Below are 15255 nucleotides of genomic sequence, written 5' to 3' on the forward strand. Positions count from 1 at the left end.
TTGTGACTTAATCAAAAGCCTGTTGGTTATCTTTCCTATTTCTTGTTTTATGAGTGGTGAGAGGCTAACCCACGGGGGCAGAATGTAAATGCTCTGTGGCCGTATCATACCAGAATCTCTACTTGGATACAGCAGTGTTTACTATAATGTGACTTCAGCTCTAGGAAAATGTTTGCACCAGCGTCAGACCTAGAGCAGAGCTGGTGTGCAAGCAAACAACATCACACTAGGTAATAGCAGCAATGAAATCTTCCAAACTGGAGCTCAAATACGACTTAGAACCGCAGCCTTAAATTTTAGCCAAGTCGTTTATATTTTTCCTTGCCAACTGAAACCAAGGACGCCTTTCAACATCAACCCTCATGATTACACCGTGCAGCGTAACACATTAATGTCTAGTTAGCCAGAATGCAAACATTTTCTGGTTTTTTCTACAGCAGTTCTCTAAACTGATGTGTTCTTATGAGGGTCTTTCCTACTTTTCAGAGAGATAACACTCTGGTCACTAGTAAGGCTAATTTCATGGGTCTCACTGGGAATATGAATTGTCTTTACTAGGGGATGGGGGTTGAGATTGTTTATGAGGTATTACTCTATTTTTATTATGGAAATACACACAAACAGATAAAAATATGCAAATACACACAAAAATAGAGAGCCTGGCTTAGTGAACCATGTTAAATAATAATAAGAGTAACACTAGTAAAACCATGTATATTATTATCAATAATAACAATAAAACATATATTCATCACCCAGCTTGAAATATTATTAGCATTTTACCAGTCCTGTTTTGTGTTGTTTATCTATTTTTTGGTCATCTGCTTTTAGCCATAACTACCTACATGGCTATCTCTAAAAGCTAATAAAGACACTCCTGTTAAAAAATTAATGGGGTGCCTGGGTGGCTCAGTCGGTTAAGTATCTGACTTTGGCTCAGGTCATGATCTCACAGTCTGTGAGTTCAAGCCCCGCATCGGGCTCTGTGCTGGCAGCTTGGAGCCTGGAGCCTGCTTCTGATTCTGTGTCTCCCTCTCTCTGACCCTCCCCTGTTCATCCTCTATCTCTCTCTGCCTCAAAAATAAATAAACATTAAAAAAATAAAAAAATAATACGAATATTATACCTAACAAATTAATAATGATCCCTCAATACCACTAAATGCCCAGTGTGTGCACAAATTTCTAAAAAATATCTTTAAAAATGTCTTTTGACAATCCATTTGTTTGAATCAGGATGCAAACTAGGCCCACACAATGTCTTGTCTGTTCAAATCCATGACATTTCTTCTCTCTTCTTTTTATTCTGTGATTTTTTTTTTTTGGTTGAAGATATTTTCCTTCAGCTTATTGCATCTTAGAGTCATTTACAATGTTCCTCTATGCCTCTTATTTACTATAAACAGGCAGTAAGACCTAGAGGCTTAATGTAATTCAGCTTAACACTCATGGAAAGAGTCTATCATGGGTGGTGTGGCAAACCCCTGTGTCAGGGACATATGATATCAGACGTTGACAAGATTGATCTGGGTTCAAGGTGTTGTCAGCCTGAATCACCCAGAACAGAGTTCACCGAAGTATTTTATCATTCACTGACAACCTTGCCCAAATCTATAATTTCATTAGGGGTTCTAAACTGGTGATTTCTAATCCTACCATTTCATCTATACATACACATTCATACACATATTCATATTTATATACACATACACATGCTAGCTAATGTATATTAGCAAGAGAGAGACACAAGAAGAAAACATTTCTTCACCAACTATTCAGTTACCCTGAAATACAATTCATACAAAAAATTCAAAGAAATAGCGTATTTCCCTTGATGTATCAATTTTTAGAATAATGAGTACATACCCTTGTAACCTCCAAAGGTGACCATTTAAAACAATATATTGCTATGAACTTACTGATGAATCACATTTTGATGCCATTGTTGAGAGACTGGAATTACAGGAATAAAATGATGAAATCATTTCTCCTTTTTCGGCTATTCTGGGCATTTTGGAGAAAAAAAAATGCACATTGTGTAATGTTGGCTACCTTTCCTTTTCCATTCCCCCTTTCTCCATTCTATGATCACAATCCCTCCGAAAATAGCAGAAGGCAAGACCAGAGACTAGATGACATCTAAAAATCCACACACGTACACAAACTTTCCAGACAACCCCGGTGGATATTTACTGAAGGATGCACTCATACTCAGAGAGGGATCAGTACACCCTAAATGTCTGAACACTCACGTGCTAGACCCGCAGCATGCGCAAATCACTGACCAGAGCTGTGAAAGTGCCAGTTACCTGCAGCCTGTGCTCCCCTGAGCACCGGTGGCCACTGAAGCAGTAATAGATAATCCCTTGAAGAGAAGTTCCCCAATCAACTATTTTCAGGAAGTCCTATTTTTTTTTTCTTTTTCTGGGACAATCATAATGCACCCAAGCAGATTAGAGAATCTGAGTAGTTCTGCAGTAAAGAAGCCTGTTTAACTCTGCATGGCCTAGTATTTCCTAAGCACTGGGGAAATCGTGGGCTAATACATGAAGGGCAGAGTTCTTTGCAGGAGTGTGCAGAGTATCATTTTGGGAGGGGATTTTTTTTTCATATATATGTGTAGTGGGTTAAATTGTATCCTTCAAACATATGCCCAAATCCTAATCCCTAGTACCTGTGAAATGTGATCTTTGTTTGAAAAAGGGTCTTTGCTGATATAATTAAGGTAAGGATCTCAGAAGGAGATTATCCTAGGTTAGAGCTCCAAATTCAATGATGGGTATCCTTATAAGAGACAGAAAAGGAGAACAGACACAGAGACAGGGGAGAGGCCTGTGAAGATGGAGACAGAGAATGAAGTGATACATCTACAAACCAAGGACCATCAAGGATTGGCAGCAGTTTCCAGAACCGAGGAGAGAGAGGCATGGAACAGATTCTCCCTCAGGGCCTCCAGAGAGAATAAACAGTGATGACACCTTGATATTTGACTTGTTGCCTCCATAACTGTGAGAGAATAAATTTCTGTTATTTTAAGCCACCAGGGTTATGGTACTTTGTTACAGCAGTCCCAGGAAACTAATACAATACCTATGAGCTCCATCAATGCAGGTCTGAGGGAGACCTCTGGCATTTGTATTTATTGAAAATGTCCACAGGTGATTCTGATGGAGACACTCACCAAGAACCATCATTTCAGGATCTTGGGGGTTGAAGGGTTAGTCACCTGCTTATATTGACATCCTGTTAGGATTTTAGTCTGTGGCTGTGGCTCTGGATGCACCAACCAAGCCTCCAGCCCTTTATCTCCAGGTCTCTGTTTTTCAAAGAAAGTAGTCCAGAAAAAAATATTTATGGGCCATCCCTTAAGAGGTACGTTAGAACTGTTACAGGTGGTGACAGTGCTCAAGGCTGTGTGAGTAGAGGAAAGGATTTACGGGCTCAAACAGGGGAGGGAGACCAGCTTTTGTCAGATGAATCATATGATCTCACTTGAAGGGAATTCTCATTTTGCAGCCCAAACAAAGCTGAGCTTCCCTTTTTTTGGTAGTTGAGAAATCTTGGTCTCCTAAGACTTCTAATCCTTCTGGACTCAGTTTGCTTCTTTCACTCAGTTGCCTGAAAAGGCTGCTTCTTTCATCCCAGACTCTGTCCATATGAAAATATGTTATTTCTTTTCTTAGTTGTTCTCTTTCTTAGCAGCCTAGCTTCCCCAGGTATCTTTTTGATATACTTATCTCCCAGGCTTTGGGTATCTCCAAAAGGAGCTGGAGACTCCTCTCTTGTCCTGGCAATAATTGATGACTAATAACAAGGTACCTGCTTTTATAAAAACCTCAACAGGGGGAGGTATGCAGGGCAGGAAGGAGTTGGCATGTGTTATTCTGGTTTGAAAACTCACATCGAGGCTGACTATACCCTAAGAGATTATTTAGTCATGGTTTAGCCAAGATTGTTCAGTCACAAACTAAATTTGGGGGAAGGCACCAAAGAAAAATTTCATCTAATTCACAATTTTTGCCTTCATCCAAGAAAGGCAGGGTATTTAGAGTAGGGCATAGGGGGAGACAATGGGTAGGGATAGTGAGGTGTCATGAAGTAGGGTGGAAATTATCCCCCCTCTTTCTGTTCCATTGAGCTCCTGCTCCAATGCTCTGGCACAGCCACAGTTCACCTGTAGCGTGAGTCGAATGGGCTGTCATAGGTGCTGGCCTGAGTATGTCACCACTAGTTAATGTATTATTTGTTGCGGCTGTGAAATTTGATCCAGGAAGCCTCCTTAGAGCTGAACTCCTGAAGCAAAAACAAATTTTAAGTTAGTGACTCCATATAAGAGAATCCTAACAATAAAACAGCACACGATTATTGTCAAATGAATCATCCAGATAGTAAATGTTCCTTGGGACTGAGTTTAGTCTAGTAGGGGGTAAAGATGCTTTTTGGAAAAGTAGACAGTTTGTTTCGATGACACACACTTTAGTGATCTGTACAGCCTCATCTCTTGTCTATGCCTAAGGACAGTCTTTCAGGGAAAAGAGGAAGGAAAGGCAATAACATTTCACTAGGTGTCAAACATTTTACCTAATCCTGCCTGCGAAGCAAGTAGGCTGGGCTTCAGGCTGCCCTTTTGCTCTCTTCCCCAGCACCCTCTTCCTTAGGAAGAGGCTCTTGCCCGGAGCCCACGTCTTGTCCTCTGGTGTCTAGAGTGTGGCAAACCCCTCAGGCTTCCCTTCCAATGCCCCCTGCTTCCCTGGCTTAAACAGGCAATCCAGATGGCGGTGCTCATGGCAGGACCCAAAAGCAGGGCTTCTGGGACGAGGGCCTCTCAGGCCATGAAATTAAGTTTTGCACTTTTTTAAGAGATTAAAGCAGAATGAAAAAGACATGTCCATAACATTAAAATTTATTTGTTAAATCAATTTTTCTCAAATTGGGTGATACAAACATTCCCTGAAATCTGTGAGGGTTTTCTTTTCTTTTTTTTTTTTTTAATTTTTTTTCAACGTTTTTGTATTTATTTTTGGTACAGAGCGAGACAGAGCATGAACGGGGGGGGGCAGAGAGAGAGGGAGACACAGAATCGGAAACAGGCTCCAGGCTCTGAGCCATCAACCCAGAGCCCGACGCGGGGCTCGAACCCACGGACCGTGAGATCGTGACCTGGCTGAAGTCGGACGCTTAACCGACTGCACCACCCAGGCGCCCCGAGGGTTTTATTTTCTTAAAATATACACTACTCAGATGTGAGATATACTATATAAGATCAAGCCTCTTTCCTACTGTCCCCCACCCCCAGTAGAAATGAACTTAAATTGGAGATAAGCTTTGGTGAGTGGGGTCAGGAGGGAGGGAGGGTACTTCTGGGGGCCTAGGCCACTACTGCTTTCTACCACTCTGCAGTGACAGCAGTAGTAAATATCATAAAATAGCTGACAAGTATTCCATACCTATTTTGTGCCAGGAATTTTTCTATGTACCTATTTGCTCCTCACAATGACCCTTAAAGACAGCTGTTGACATCTTCGTTTATAGCTGGATAAGTTGGAGCTCGTGGCATATTGGCAGGATGCTGGGGGCATACACAGAAGGCAACCTGTGGTCTCCACTCCCAAACCCTAAAGTCCTCATCAGATAGCCTATGACATCAACTGGAACTAATAAGAGTTTGCCAAAACCAATACTGTCTGATAAGAGCAAATATTTCCAAGGCTTCCGTAGGACCTTCTTCTCTTCCCCATGAGAAAGAAAAATGGCAGAAGAGGAAATTGTATCTATTGCTCTCAAGTTTGAGGAAACAGTTATGTTACTCATCTGCGTGTGTGTGTGTATGTGTGCGCGCGCGCGTGTGTGTGTGTGTGTGTGTGTGTGTGTGTGTAGGGGGAATTGGGATGCTAAACTCAAATATCATGATAATCTTCGCTAACACCTCTCCCTCCACTTCCCTTCTAGAAGCAGTTGCCCTCAGGTAATTCCTGGAACTCCCACATGATATCAGTCTGACAAATATTAAGCTCCCATTTTGTGCAAGGCCCTGTTTAAATTGTGAAGGAAAGGACAGAGCATATAAAGATGAGGAAGACTATGTCCTTGCTCTCAAAATAACTCACAATCTAGAAGGGAAGACACCAGGTGTACACAAGCCGCTTGAATTTAATGCAAAAGATGGGCAACTTCAAATGCTTTTGGAATTCAGAAACAGAAAAGCTTCACTAGCGGAAAGGATGCTATCCAAGTGCTTCTCCCTTTCTTTGGGGTTTGCCTGGCAGGAGCTTCACAGCGACAGGTGCACATAGCCACGTGTGCCGACAGCACAGACCACAGATGGGCTCGCTTGCAAATATTTGCTTTCCCACTAATTCAAATTTGGAGTTTGAAAATTCTTATTTATTAAAGAATTTTAAGAGAGAATAAAGAAGTGTTCAAGGCTGCTTTTCCATAAAACATGAAAAATCAGAAGTTAGCCTGTAGGAGTAAACACACGATTGCTACTTGAGAATACCTCGAGGACTCATGAAGGCTATTCATCTGGATCCTAACATCGATGGTGATGCTGTGAGGTTTCAGGTTTAGGAGTCTCTTCCATTACACGATTTCCTAACAAGAGAGTCTTCTGTCTTTATTCTTTGGCTGGAATTCAGTGGCAGCAGTCAGTTTATAAAAGATTTACAGACCTGCAAAGTCAGGTTTGCCCTCACACTAGAGCCATGTGATATACTGACTATAATTCTTCAGAAGATATGTATTATGTGAAAATGATGATGTATGCAGACAGTTGAGTTGCAAATTATTACCTGTTTCATCCATCACCGAGCATTTACAGATGCTTTCATCTGACAGAGTACCAATAACAATGCCACCACTGCCACCACCAATAATAATAATAATAAACCCACATGTCCACATTGATTAGAAGATACTTTTAATCTACTTTACAATATAGTGTATTTTAGAAGAATTGACTGTGAAGTAAATTCATATAGTGAATCCAGTATCCTCATTAATGTCAGTTATCAAATTGAAAATAATTTTCTATAGGAGACTAAGAGACAACAACCGATACAAACATGATGACTAGTCTATCCTCAGAGCAGCCACAGACAATCTGAAGCAAATAGGCATGTTTATTTACAAAAGCAAGCATCTAGTCTGGGAACTATAGTTTGCCAACCTGTAGTTTAAATAATTGTTGACCTTAAAAGAAAATAGCTTATTTTGTATCACAGATTGCAAATTACATGCAAATCAATTTCTTGTAAATCATACTTTTTTTGAGAGAGAGAGAGAGAGAGACAGAGAGAGAGAGAGAGACAGAATGCAAGCTGGGAGAGGGACAGAAGGGGTGAGAGAGAATCTTAAGCAGGCTCCACAGTCAATGCACAGCCCAAAGCAGGGCTTGATTCCATGACCCTCAGATCATGACCTCAACTGAAATCAAGAGTCAGATACTCAACTGACTGAGCCACCCAGGTCCCCCTAAATCATACCTTTTTTTTTTTTTGGAGTATTGGCATTTTCTTTTTTAAAACTTTTTTTTTATTTCAGAGGGGTGGGTCAAGGAGGGACAGAGGGAGAGAGAGAGAAAGAATCTTAAGAAGGGTCCATGTTCAGCACAGAGCCTGATGTGGGGCTCGATCCCATGACCCTGGGATCATGACATGAGCCAAAATTAAGAGTCAGACACTCAACTGACTGAGCCACTCAGGTGCCCGAAATCATATATTTTAAGAAGCCTTTTGAAAGTTGTATAACTTCTTTTCTAAGTGATACATTTTTCATTTAGTAATTAATCACCTGAGTTATTTCTTACTTAAATATGTTATTTCATATTGCATATATTTGCCATGAGGCATACTCTTATTTGAACTACTATTTAATGGCACATGTGTTTGAGTTCCATGAATCTTTATAAATGTGATGTAGTATCGTCTAAGTGTATAGATTAATTTGTATTAAAATCAGTGCACACCTACGTAACAAATTCAAATTTTTCCCCCAATGTACACGTGTATATTATCTGAAGAAACTGTTCATCACAAGTAGAAGCTGGTGTGGTCAAAGGCTCTTCTGGAATGACAGATTCAGGGGTTCTTTCCCTGGAGAGGCTCCTGTGTGCAGAAGCCAGAGCTCTCTTGAGAGCGGTAATTACAGAGTTGGTTTTGAAGAACTCAGCAGTGAATCAGAAGGCTGCAGGCTAGAAGAACTCCAAGGTCACAACCAACATTGGGAGGCTTTAGCTTTCTAGAGTCTAAAAAGTGTTCACCACCCACTGAGGTCACCCAGGGTGAAAGAACGTTTATCTTGGATTTCATCCTTGAAAAATGTGTGTTATGCTTTGGAAGAGAAACCAAACTAGAAATTGGTGTATAGAGCACACAAAGGGCCCACTGGGATTTTTAGGGAGTTGCTTAGTCATCCTTTGCAGACTTAAAAAAAAAAAATCAGTCACTTCTAAGATTCCAGGCTTTTAGAGGCCTATGTCCACAGATTTCTAAATACTTTCTTATTGTTTGGGTTCCAGAAGAAAGAAAAGACCTTGATAAATGTTTATAACCCGTAAGGAGCTGCGAGTACTTGAGGAGGCTGGCCTTGAGCTGCAGGCTTACTTCCCACTCCCACAGTGCCGCTAACACTGGCTGATGCATCTGCACAGAGAACAGCTCTCTTGTAGATGAAGTAGTAAATGTCTACCTACCCCCGATTGTGGCTCAGCAAATTGCTAGGAATTGAGGAAGGATAAAAAAGTTAAGACCTAGTATTTATCTTACAAAGAATCTTTATCTCCCAACAATTACATGTGAAAACAGGACGGTGTATGATAAAACACGAACAGCTGGGGAGTAACGGCAGGCATTGTCTGGGTGTTTGGGGCTGGAAAAAAGTCACTGCCAAGGCCATATTTTGCCTTGTAATTGAACACTGTTATTTGAATTATCAATAATATGCATTGTCTACACTTTATTTTGCGTATCCTGGGAGAGATACAAAGTACTTTCACTGACAGTATCTTCTTTACTCTCTTGTTGGTCTTGTTGGTCTAGGAACGTCTTTTCTCTGCACCTCCATTTCGTCTTGTGTAAAGTACATAATTCTGTCTGTCTTCCTCGTACTTCAGAGAAGCAAGGAAGGGGGGGGGTGTAACTAGTACCTGTAGGATGCTTGGCGTTACCTGGAGATTAGTGCTATGAGTCAGGAAGGGCTACCACTAGTCTGGGTGCAAGAGAGAGCCAACATAAACACTGTTTCCTTAAAAGGGATCATAATAATCTGTGTTTACTTACTGAATCATTTACTGACTTATTTATAAACAGTAGCCTGTCAAGAATTCAATGTCAGCTTTAATTTCAGAACCCATTGTCAGAACTGCTCTCTAAAGCATGTGAAGCTCAAGTTCTTTGTTAGAAGTAAATCCTGCAGATTCGCAGATACCATCCCTGCTCTGACACACGCCCCTGTGTTGTGCTTATTTTAGCCCTATTGTCAGCTAGTAAGCCCATAAAGTTGAAAATATCTGATGAAAAAGAATGCGCAAAGCTGAGAGGGTCATTCAGCTTGGATGGGGGCAATGATGGGTCACAGGCAGGAGTGGGGCTATGCTTCCCTCAGCAGCTGAAGTGCCAACAGAATACCACAGTGATGACATAGAGGTCCTGTGACATACCCTAAGACTAGACCATGACACCAGTCCCATGACCTGAAGTTAAGGTTCTGTGGAAGGCTTTTGGGAAAGACTATACGTTTTTATAGCAATGGACAAGAGAAATTTTTCTTCCTGTATATATTTGTCCCTCTCCTTTCATAAATGCCTGCTGGAGGGCATAGAGGTGCTCTGTGCTAGCCAAAGAGTAATTATGCTATCAGGGAAAACCTGGATTTTTTTTTACATGTGTGCATGTGCATGTGTTCAAAATCCAGAAACTACTCATTAAGCACTTGGCATGTGTCAGGCACTGTGGGAGACAAGGACATATACAATAGAGCCTCTACCCTTGAGGATAGTATAGTCTATTACAAGGGAATAGAAAGCATACACAAGAATCCATTAGGTTGAAACAAATGACATGATATTAAGGTCCAAAATAAAGCTGAGTATAGGACATTTCATCCAGTTCAATCCTAATACCTGTTGGAATAAAATAAGGGCCACGAGAGAACACAATAAACACCATGGGGCCAGATACTATTCTAACTCTTTTAAATATATCAACACTTATAATTCTCACAACAGCTATGAGGTAGGTACTGTTAGCACCCCTATTTTAAAGACAAACAAATAAACAAACAAAAAACAAACAGCCAAGGTACAGAGAGCTTATGAAACTTAGGAAAGATCACTCAGGAAGTACGTGGTAGATCTGGGACTTAAACAGTCTGTCTTGCTATCTTGCTCCACAGGCTGAGTTTTGAAAAGTACTGTGTTATATACTCTTTCCTTAAGAGAAAGCAAGGAAGGCCTACACAGATTCCAAGATGGAAGTACTCATCCTCTTGGGGGATAAAGTGATATTTGAAATATGCCTGAAAGAGAACAATCCATGAAGGATGTTTCTGACTCAGAGGAAAGAAGAGGGAAGTTCTGGTGAAGGGGTAATTAGGAATAGATACAATGAAGCAGGAAAAGCAGAGACACGAACGTGGGTGTCCACAGCATACAAGGGCGATAAGGCTAGAAAAGCATTTAGAATCCACATGATGGACCTTCTTGAATGCCAAGGAGATGAGCTTCTTCATAAGGTAGAAAATAGTGGGGGGCTACTGAAGGTGTTCAGGCATAAGAATCACTGCATGAGACGCAGGCAGGAAGAATGAACATGGGAGCAGAGAGCAGGATGGCTTGGAATAGGGAAAAGCAGGAGGTAACAGAGAGAAATTAGCAGACGAGGACAGGAGTCTGGCTAAGACCGTAAGATAAGGACACGTAAAGGTGACGATGACTGTATCAAACTTCTGTCTCATAATCATGTTTCTATTGAAAAGTAACTTACGATGTGAAGGAAGTTGTTTGTGAACTTATAAAACTGTAAGCAATTCATTTGTTGTGCCCATCTAAGATGATAATCTTTTGGAATCCTTTCAAAACTTAACTCTGACCTCGGTCGTTATGTTTATGTTCAGAATGCCCATTTTCATAAAATCTTGGACTCATTGATGCTCCAAATGCCAGTCAATGAAACTTCAATATTTTCCTCCGGTTGGATATTCATTTTAATTTCAGGTGGAAATGCCACTGATCACAAAATTTACACTCTCACAGCAATATGCAGTAAATTCAGTGAAAAGGAATGGCTTTTAAAAGTGAGAGAACAAAATCTCTTTCAGAAAGTTGTGCAGGATATATAAATCTGTCAATGCTGCTTACCAATGTAATTTGGTGTACAATCCGCACCTAAAGTGGAACCTGGGGACTGATGGTTAAGGGCGTCCAAACAGTTAGAATGTGCCTACATCACTGGCTTACTATAGAAAAGCCATCATGAGAAGACTTTGGGCTTCCTGGTACAGAGGTGTTTGGCAGGCACTTAGGCAGTGATTCCAAATCTGGAGACAAAGAACATCTGTGTTTCACAGAGGGGACAAAAAGGCCCACACTTGGGTCAGACCCTGGCCAATGCATACCCTTCTTCTACTGTTACCATATCGTAGCCTTTGCCTGTAAGGTAGCTGTCCTCGGAGTATAAACCATTTGATTCCTAGGAGTCCTTTCCACAATGGAACAGGGTAATTAATGTGTAATTAACACAAGTGGGGAGATCTGATCCTCCATGACGGTTCCAGCCAGCCCAGAGGCCCCATAACAAGGGGTGCTTGTGGGAATTGTTAAATGTGGAGAAGGATGGGTAACCAGGGAGCTATGAAGGGTGCTTCCATTTAATTAATTCATATGCAAGGTACCGTTCAAGGTACCATGTTCAAGGTACCGTATTAGGCCCGGTGAATTACACAACTCTGAATAAGATCCAGCTGTTCACAATCCCGATGGGGAGATAAGAGAAATATGCAAATAGCTCTACTGCAAAGCAGCATTTGATATATTCCTTAAAAGTGGTATAAAATAGCATGATCTCCCTCGAAGATGAACATGGCGAAGGGAAGTACTGCTTTGGGCCAAGCACTGTGTTCTGGCTGAGCCTTAAACACGGGCAGGATTTATATTTACAGAATGCAGGGTGAGGTGGAAGGAGGACTATCCCGGAAGACGGGCTGAAATGAGCAAGTCCCAGGGGTGGGAAAGCACAGTGTTGTTGGGGAGTACTAAGTAGTGTAGACTTATAAGCGGGGATGAGGGATGTTGGATTTCAGTGGCTTGGGGTAGGTTTGAAGTTTGAAATTTGAGTTGTTTAGAGCAGAGTGATATGTTGGGTTCTTAAAACTGTCATTGGCAGAGGAAGGTGGATACAAGAAGGGAGAGATGAGTAGGGGGGAGAAGGGGAGAGGAGGGAGACTGCTACTCAGGGGTTACTACAATAGCCCCAGAATAAACTACAGGTGGCCTGGCGGGGTGTGGTGGCATCTATGTATGTTAGGTCAGTTCTGCCTGGAATTTGCCCTGAGGGGGTGTAATTTGTTTTTCCTCCATGGGGGTTTTGCTTTGAATCTGAGAATTTAGAAAAATGCACATAGGAAATGTATGAATTATAACTGCGTAATGATCAGACAGTTCACGTTGAACACTAGCTTCGTGTGTGAAGTTATCTCCTGAGTGAGAATATGAGATTGCTGATGTTAGGACAATATCTTACTCATGTCTTTCTTCCCCAGGGTGCAGAGTTAGGGCTGGGTGCCTAGCAAAGAATTAAACGCTTGGGATACAGTGACAGGGAGGTGATAAGAGCACCAGGGTCTGTCGCATCTCAATGAGATGCTCGGATGATAAAGGTGGCCCTGTGTCCAAGCATGTGCACTGTGGAAAAGTGTGCACTGGTAGCCACATCCACGGATGGGAGTAACTTTATCCAATCAGTCCTGGGATGGAGGGGAGCTAACTTTTGAAAAGGAGAAGCTAGAAGGATAGTATTCTGCCTTGTGTGGGCAGGTCAGTATCTCTGTGATATATCACAGAGAAAGGGTAATTGGTATTCTTGCTTATCACAAAGACAGAAAATCAACATATGCCAAATGACTTGGCAAGACTTTCTTCAACACATCTGCCATACCCAGAGGTGGTATTGCAACAAGGCCCAGCGTGACTTTACAAAGAAAATGGGAAAAATCGTACGACCCCTCCGAGGGAAAGTGAGGAGCAGAGTCCTACGTGTGTGGAGGAGAGACCAATGCAGGGCGGAGCATGCACATCAGTAAAACATTCTCCTTTCTGAAGTTTTTAATTTTAATTCCAGTATAGTTAGCATACAGTATTATATTAGTTTCAGGTGCACCCCTGTGTATAGAACAGTGACCCCACCATTCTATACATAGGAAGACATTCTTAACGGATTCCTTTTCATTTCCTTGCAGAAAGTAGCAATAAGTTACATTATCTGCTGTGTGAAGGCTTTGAAAAATACTGGCTGGGAGAACCGAAACATCACTAAAAAGCCACCCCTTTTCTAACCCCTCATATTAGGGGGTTATTAGGGAACAGACGAACATGGTGGAGGCTTCTAAAACAGGAGGGTTTGAGTTCTGCGCACAGGACCAGCATATACGCTCAGACACCATGAAGTGGATCTCTAATGGAGCAGTGGACAAAGGTCCTTGGGAGCACAGAGGCAGAGCAAGCCTTTGGTTCTAGCCGATGTAGAGAAGCGTCCCCACAGAGCTGATGTCTGAGTTCAGTCTTGGGGATGAAGGGGAGATTGTCAGAGGACAAGAGGGTGATGTGCAAAGGCGTTTTAAGGAGAAGAGCTCGCTTGAAGGCAGAATTTTGGATCATAAGACGATATGGTTGAAGGGAGAGCTTTACTGCCAATGAGATCACTAGGTAAATAAACATCTCAAAATCATACTGACAACATAATACACGATTTGTAAAAGAAGGCAGTTCCTAAATTCAATAAACGAATTGTTGGTCCACAATTATTTTATCTTTTTTTCCCCTTCACATTAATTTGGCTTTACTTAACCTCTAAAGATAAGCAAATTAGAGAGATGAAAAAGCCCCCTTGTAGAGAAGCTGAAAAAGACATCCTTTAAAAGTATATATATATTTTTGCTTATTTTTGCAAATTCAATCTGTCATTTATCCAGGTACCAAATCTCAAATAAGGCAGAGAAAAAAATAGTAGCTTGAATACGGTAAAGCATGGACAATATCACTGATGACAGAAAAAGGACTGAAATTCTTACTTGTCCCTAGGCCTGGATTAACTCTTTGCAGACTCTGGGATGCTCTGCCAAGGATAGCTGGTGTGGCTGGAACAGAAAGAGAAGAAAACCATTAGTCATCCCTGTAAAAATGGTCTGATGTGACTCTGTTACAAATTTCACTTTCAAGTGACAAAATGTGACCTGGCTCAACCTCACAATAATCCTCTCCCTTGTTTTCTTTTTCTTTTTAAAATTAAAAGTGTACCTACCCTCTAAAAAGAACTCGTAAATATCAGAGCACATGGAAACCCTGGTGTTAGTCACCTCTGGTCTCATGGCTAGACATGGTCAGAAACAATGGAAAATTGCCTTCCTATAACATCTGAGTCCAAGCTTGAGCCTTGCTTGTGAAAATGCAGAGGGACATAAATTCTCGTTTCAAAACAATATTAAAAACAGTTCAGTCAAACAAGTTTATTCTTGGAAATAAACATGTGAGCAATCTTGGGGGTGGGGAAGGGATGAAGGGAACTGAAAAGTTGCACAGGAGGGACACAGGATTTGTGACGTGTGGCATGCAATGAGTCATCTATTCTAAAAGTGGCTATAATTCTATGGGTACCACTATTAGGTTGCATTAAAAACAGGAAAAAATGGAAGATGATCAATGCAGTTGTCTTTGAACCTCTGAACCAGGTTGTTTTGCTACAACTGTTGCTACTATGCAACTGTTATCTGGGTGGACAAGGGGATTTCTCTAGGATTCTGCACCTCCGTAGAGGGGCAACGTGGTCCAGGCTCACAATAAACTCTGGGAATCATGTGGAAGCGGGGAAGCTGCTGATGCTTTTGGGCCTCCGTAGAGGTCTGCAGAAACAATGCTAAGAAATCTCTCTCTGATTATGAACAAAGGGCAAGGAGCAAAACAAAGATGCATTGGGCAGCGAGCTGACTCACTCCTGTCTCCCTGAATTTCAGAGTCAGGCGGGTCCTGCCCACCAGCCCCGGTCCA

At 41.6% G+C, this 15255-nt stretch overlaps 1 protein-coding gene across 3 annotated transcripts in view; it reads right to left on the reverse strand.

The window, feature by feature from the left end:
- Positions 1 to 15255, reverse strand: part of GHR (growth hormone receptor) — a 272895-nt gene that overhangs the window by 60727 nt on the left and 196913 nt on the right. For all 3 annotated transcript variants that reach the window (XM_043599152.1, XM_043599144.1, XM_043599136.1), the window contains one exon: positions 14283 to 14348. In XM_043599152.1, coding sequence (XP_043455087.1) covers positions 14283 to 14348 — 66 coding nt within the window. The remainder of the gene's footprint in view (positions 1 to 14282; positions 14349 to 15255) is intronic.

This window comes from Prionailurus bengalensis, chromosome A1, assembly GCF_016509475.1.
Source record: "Prionailurus bengalensis isolate Pbe53 chromosome A1, Fcat_Pben_1.1_paternal_pri, whole genome shotgun sequence".
NCBI classification, from domain to species: domain Eukaryota; kingdom Metazoa; phylum Chordata; class Mammalia; order Carnivora; family Felidae; genus Prionailurus; species Prionailurus bengalensis.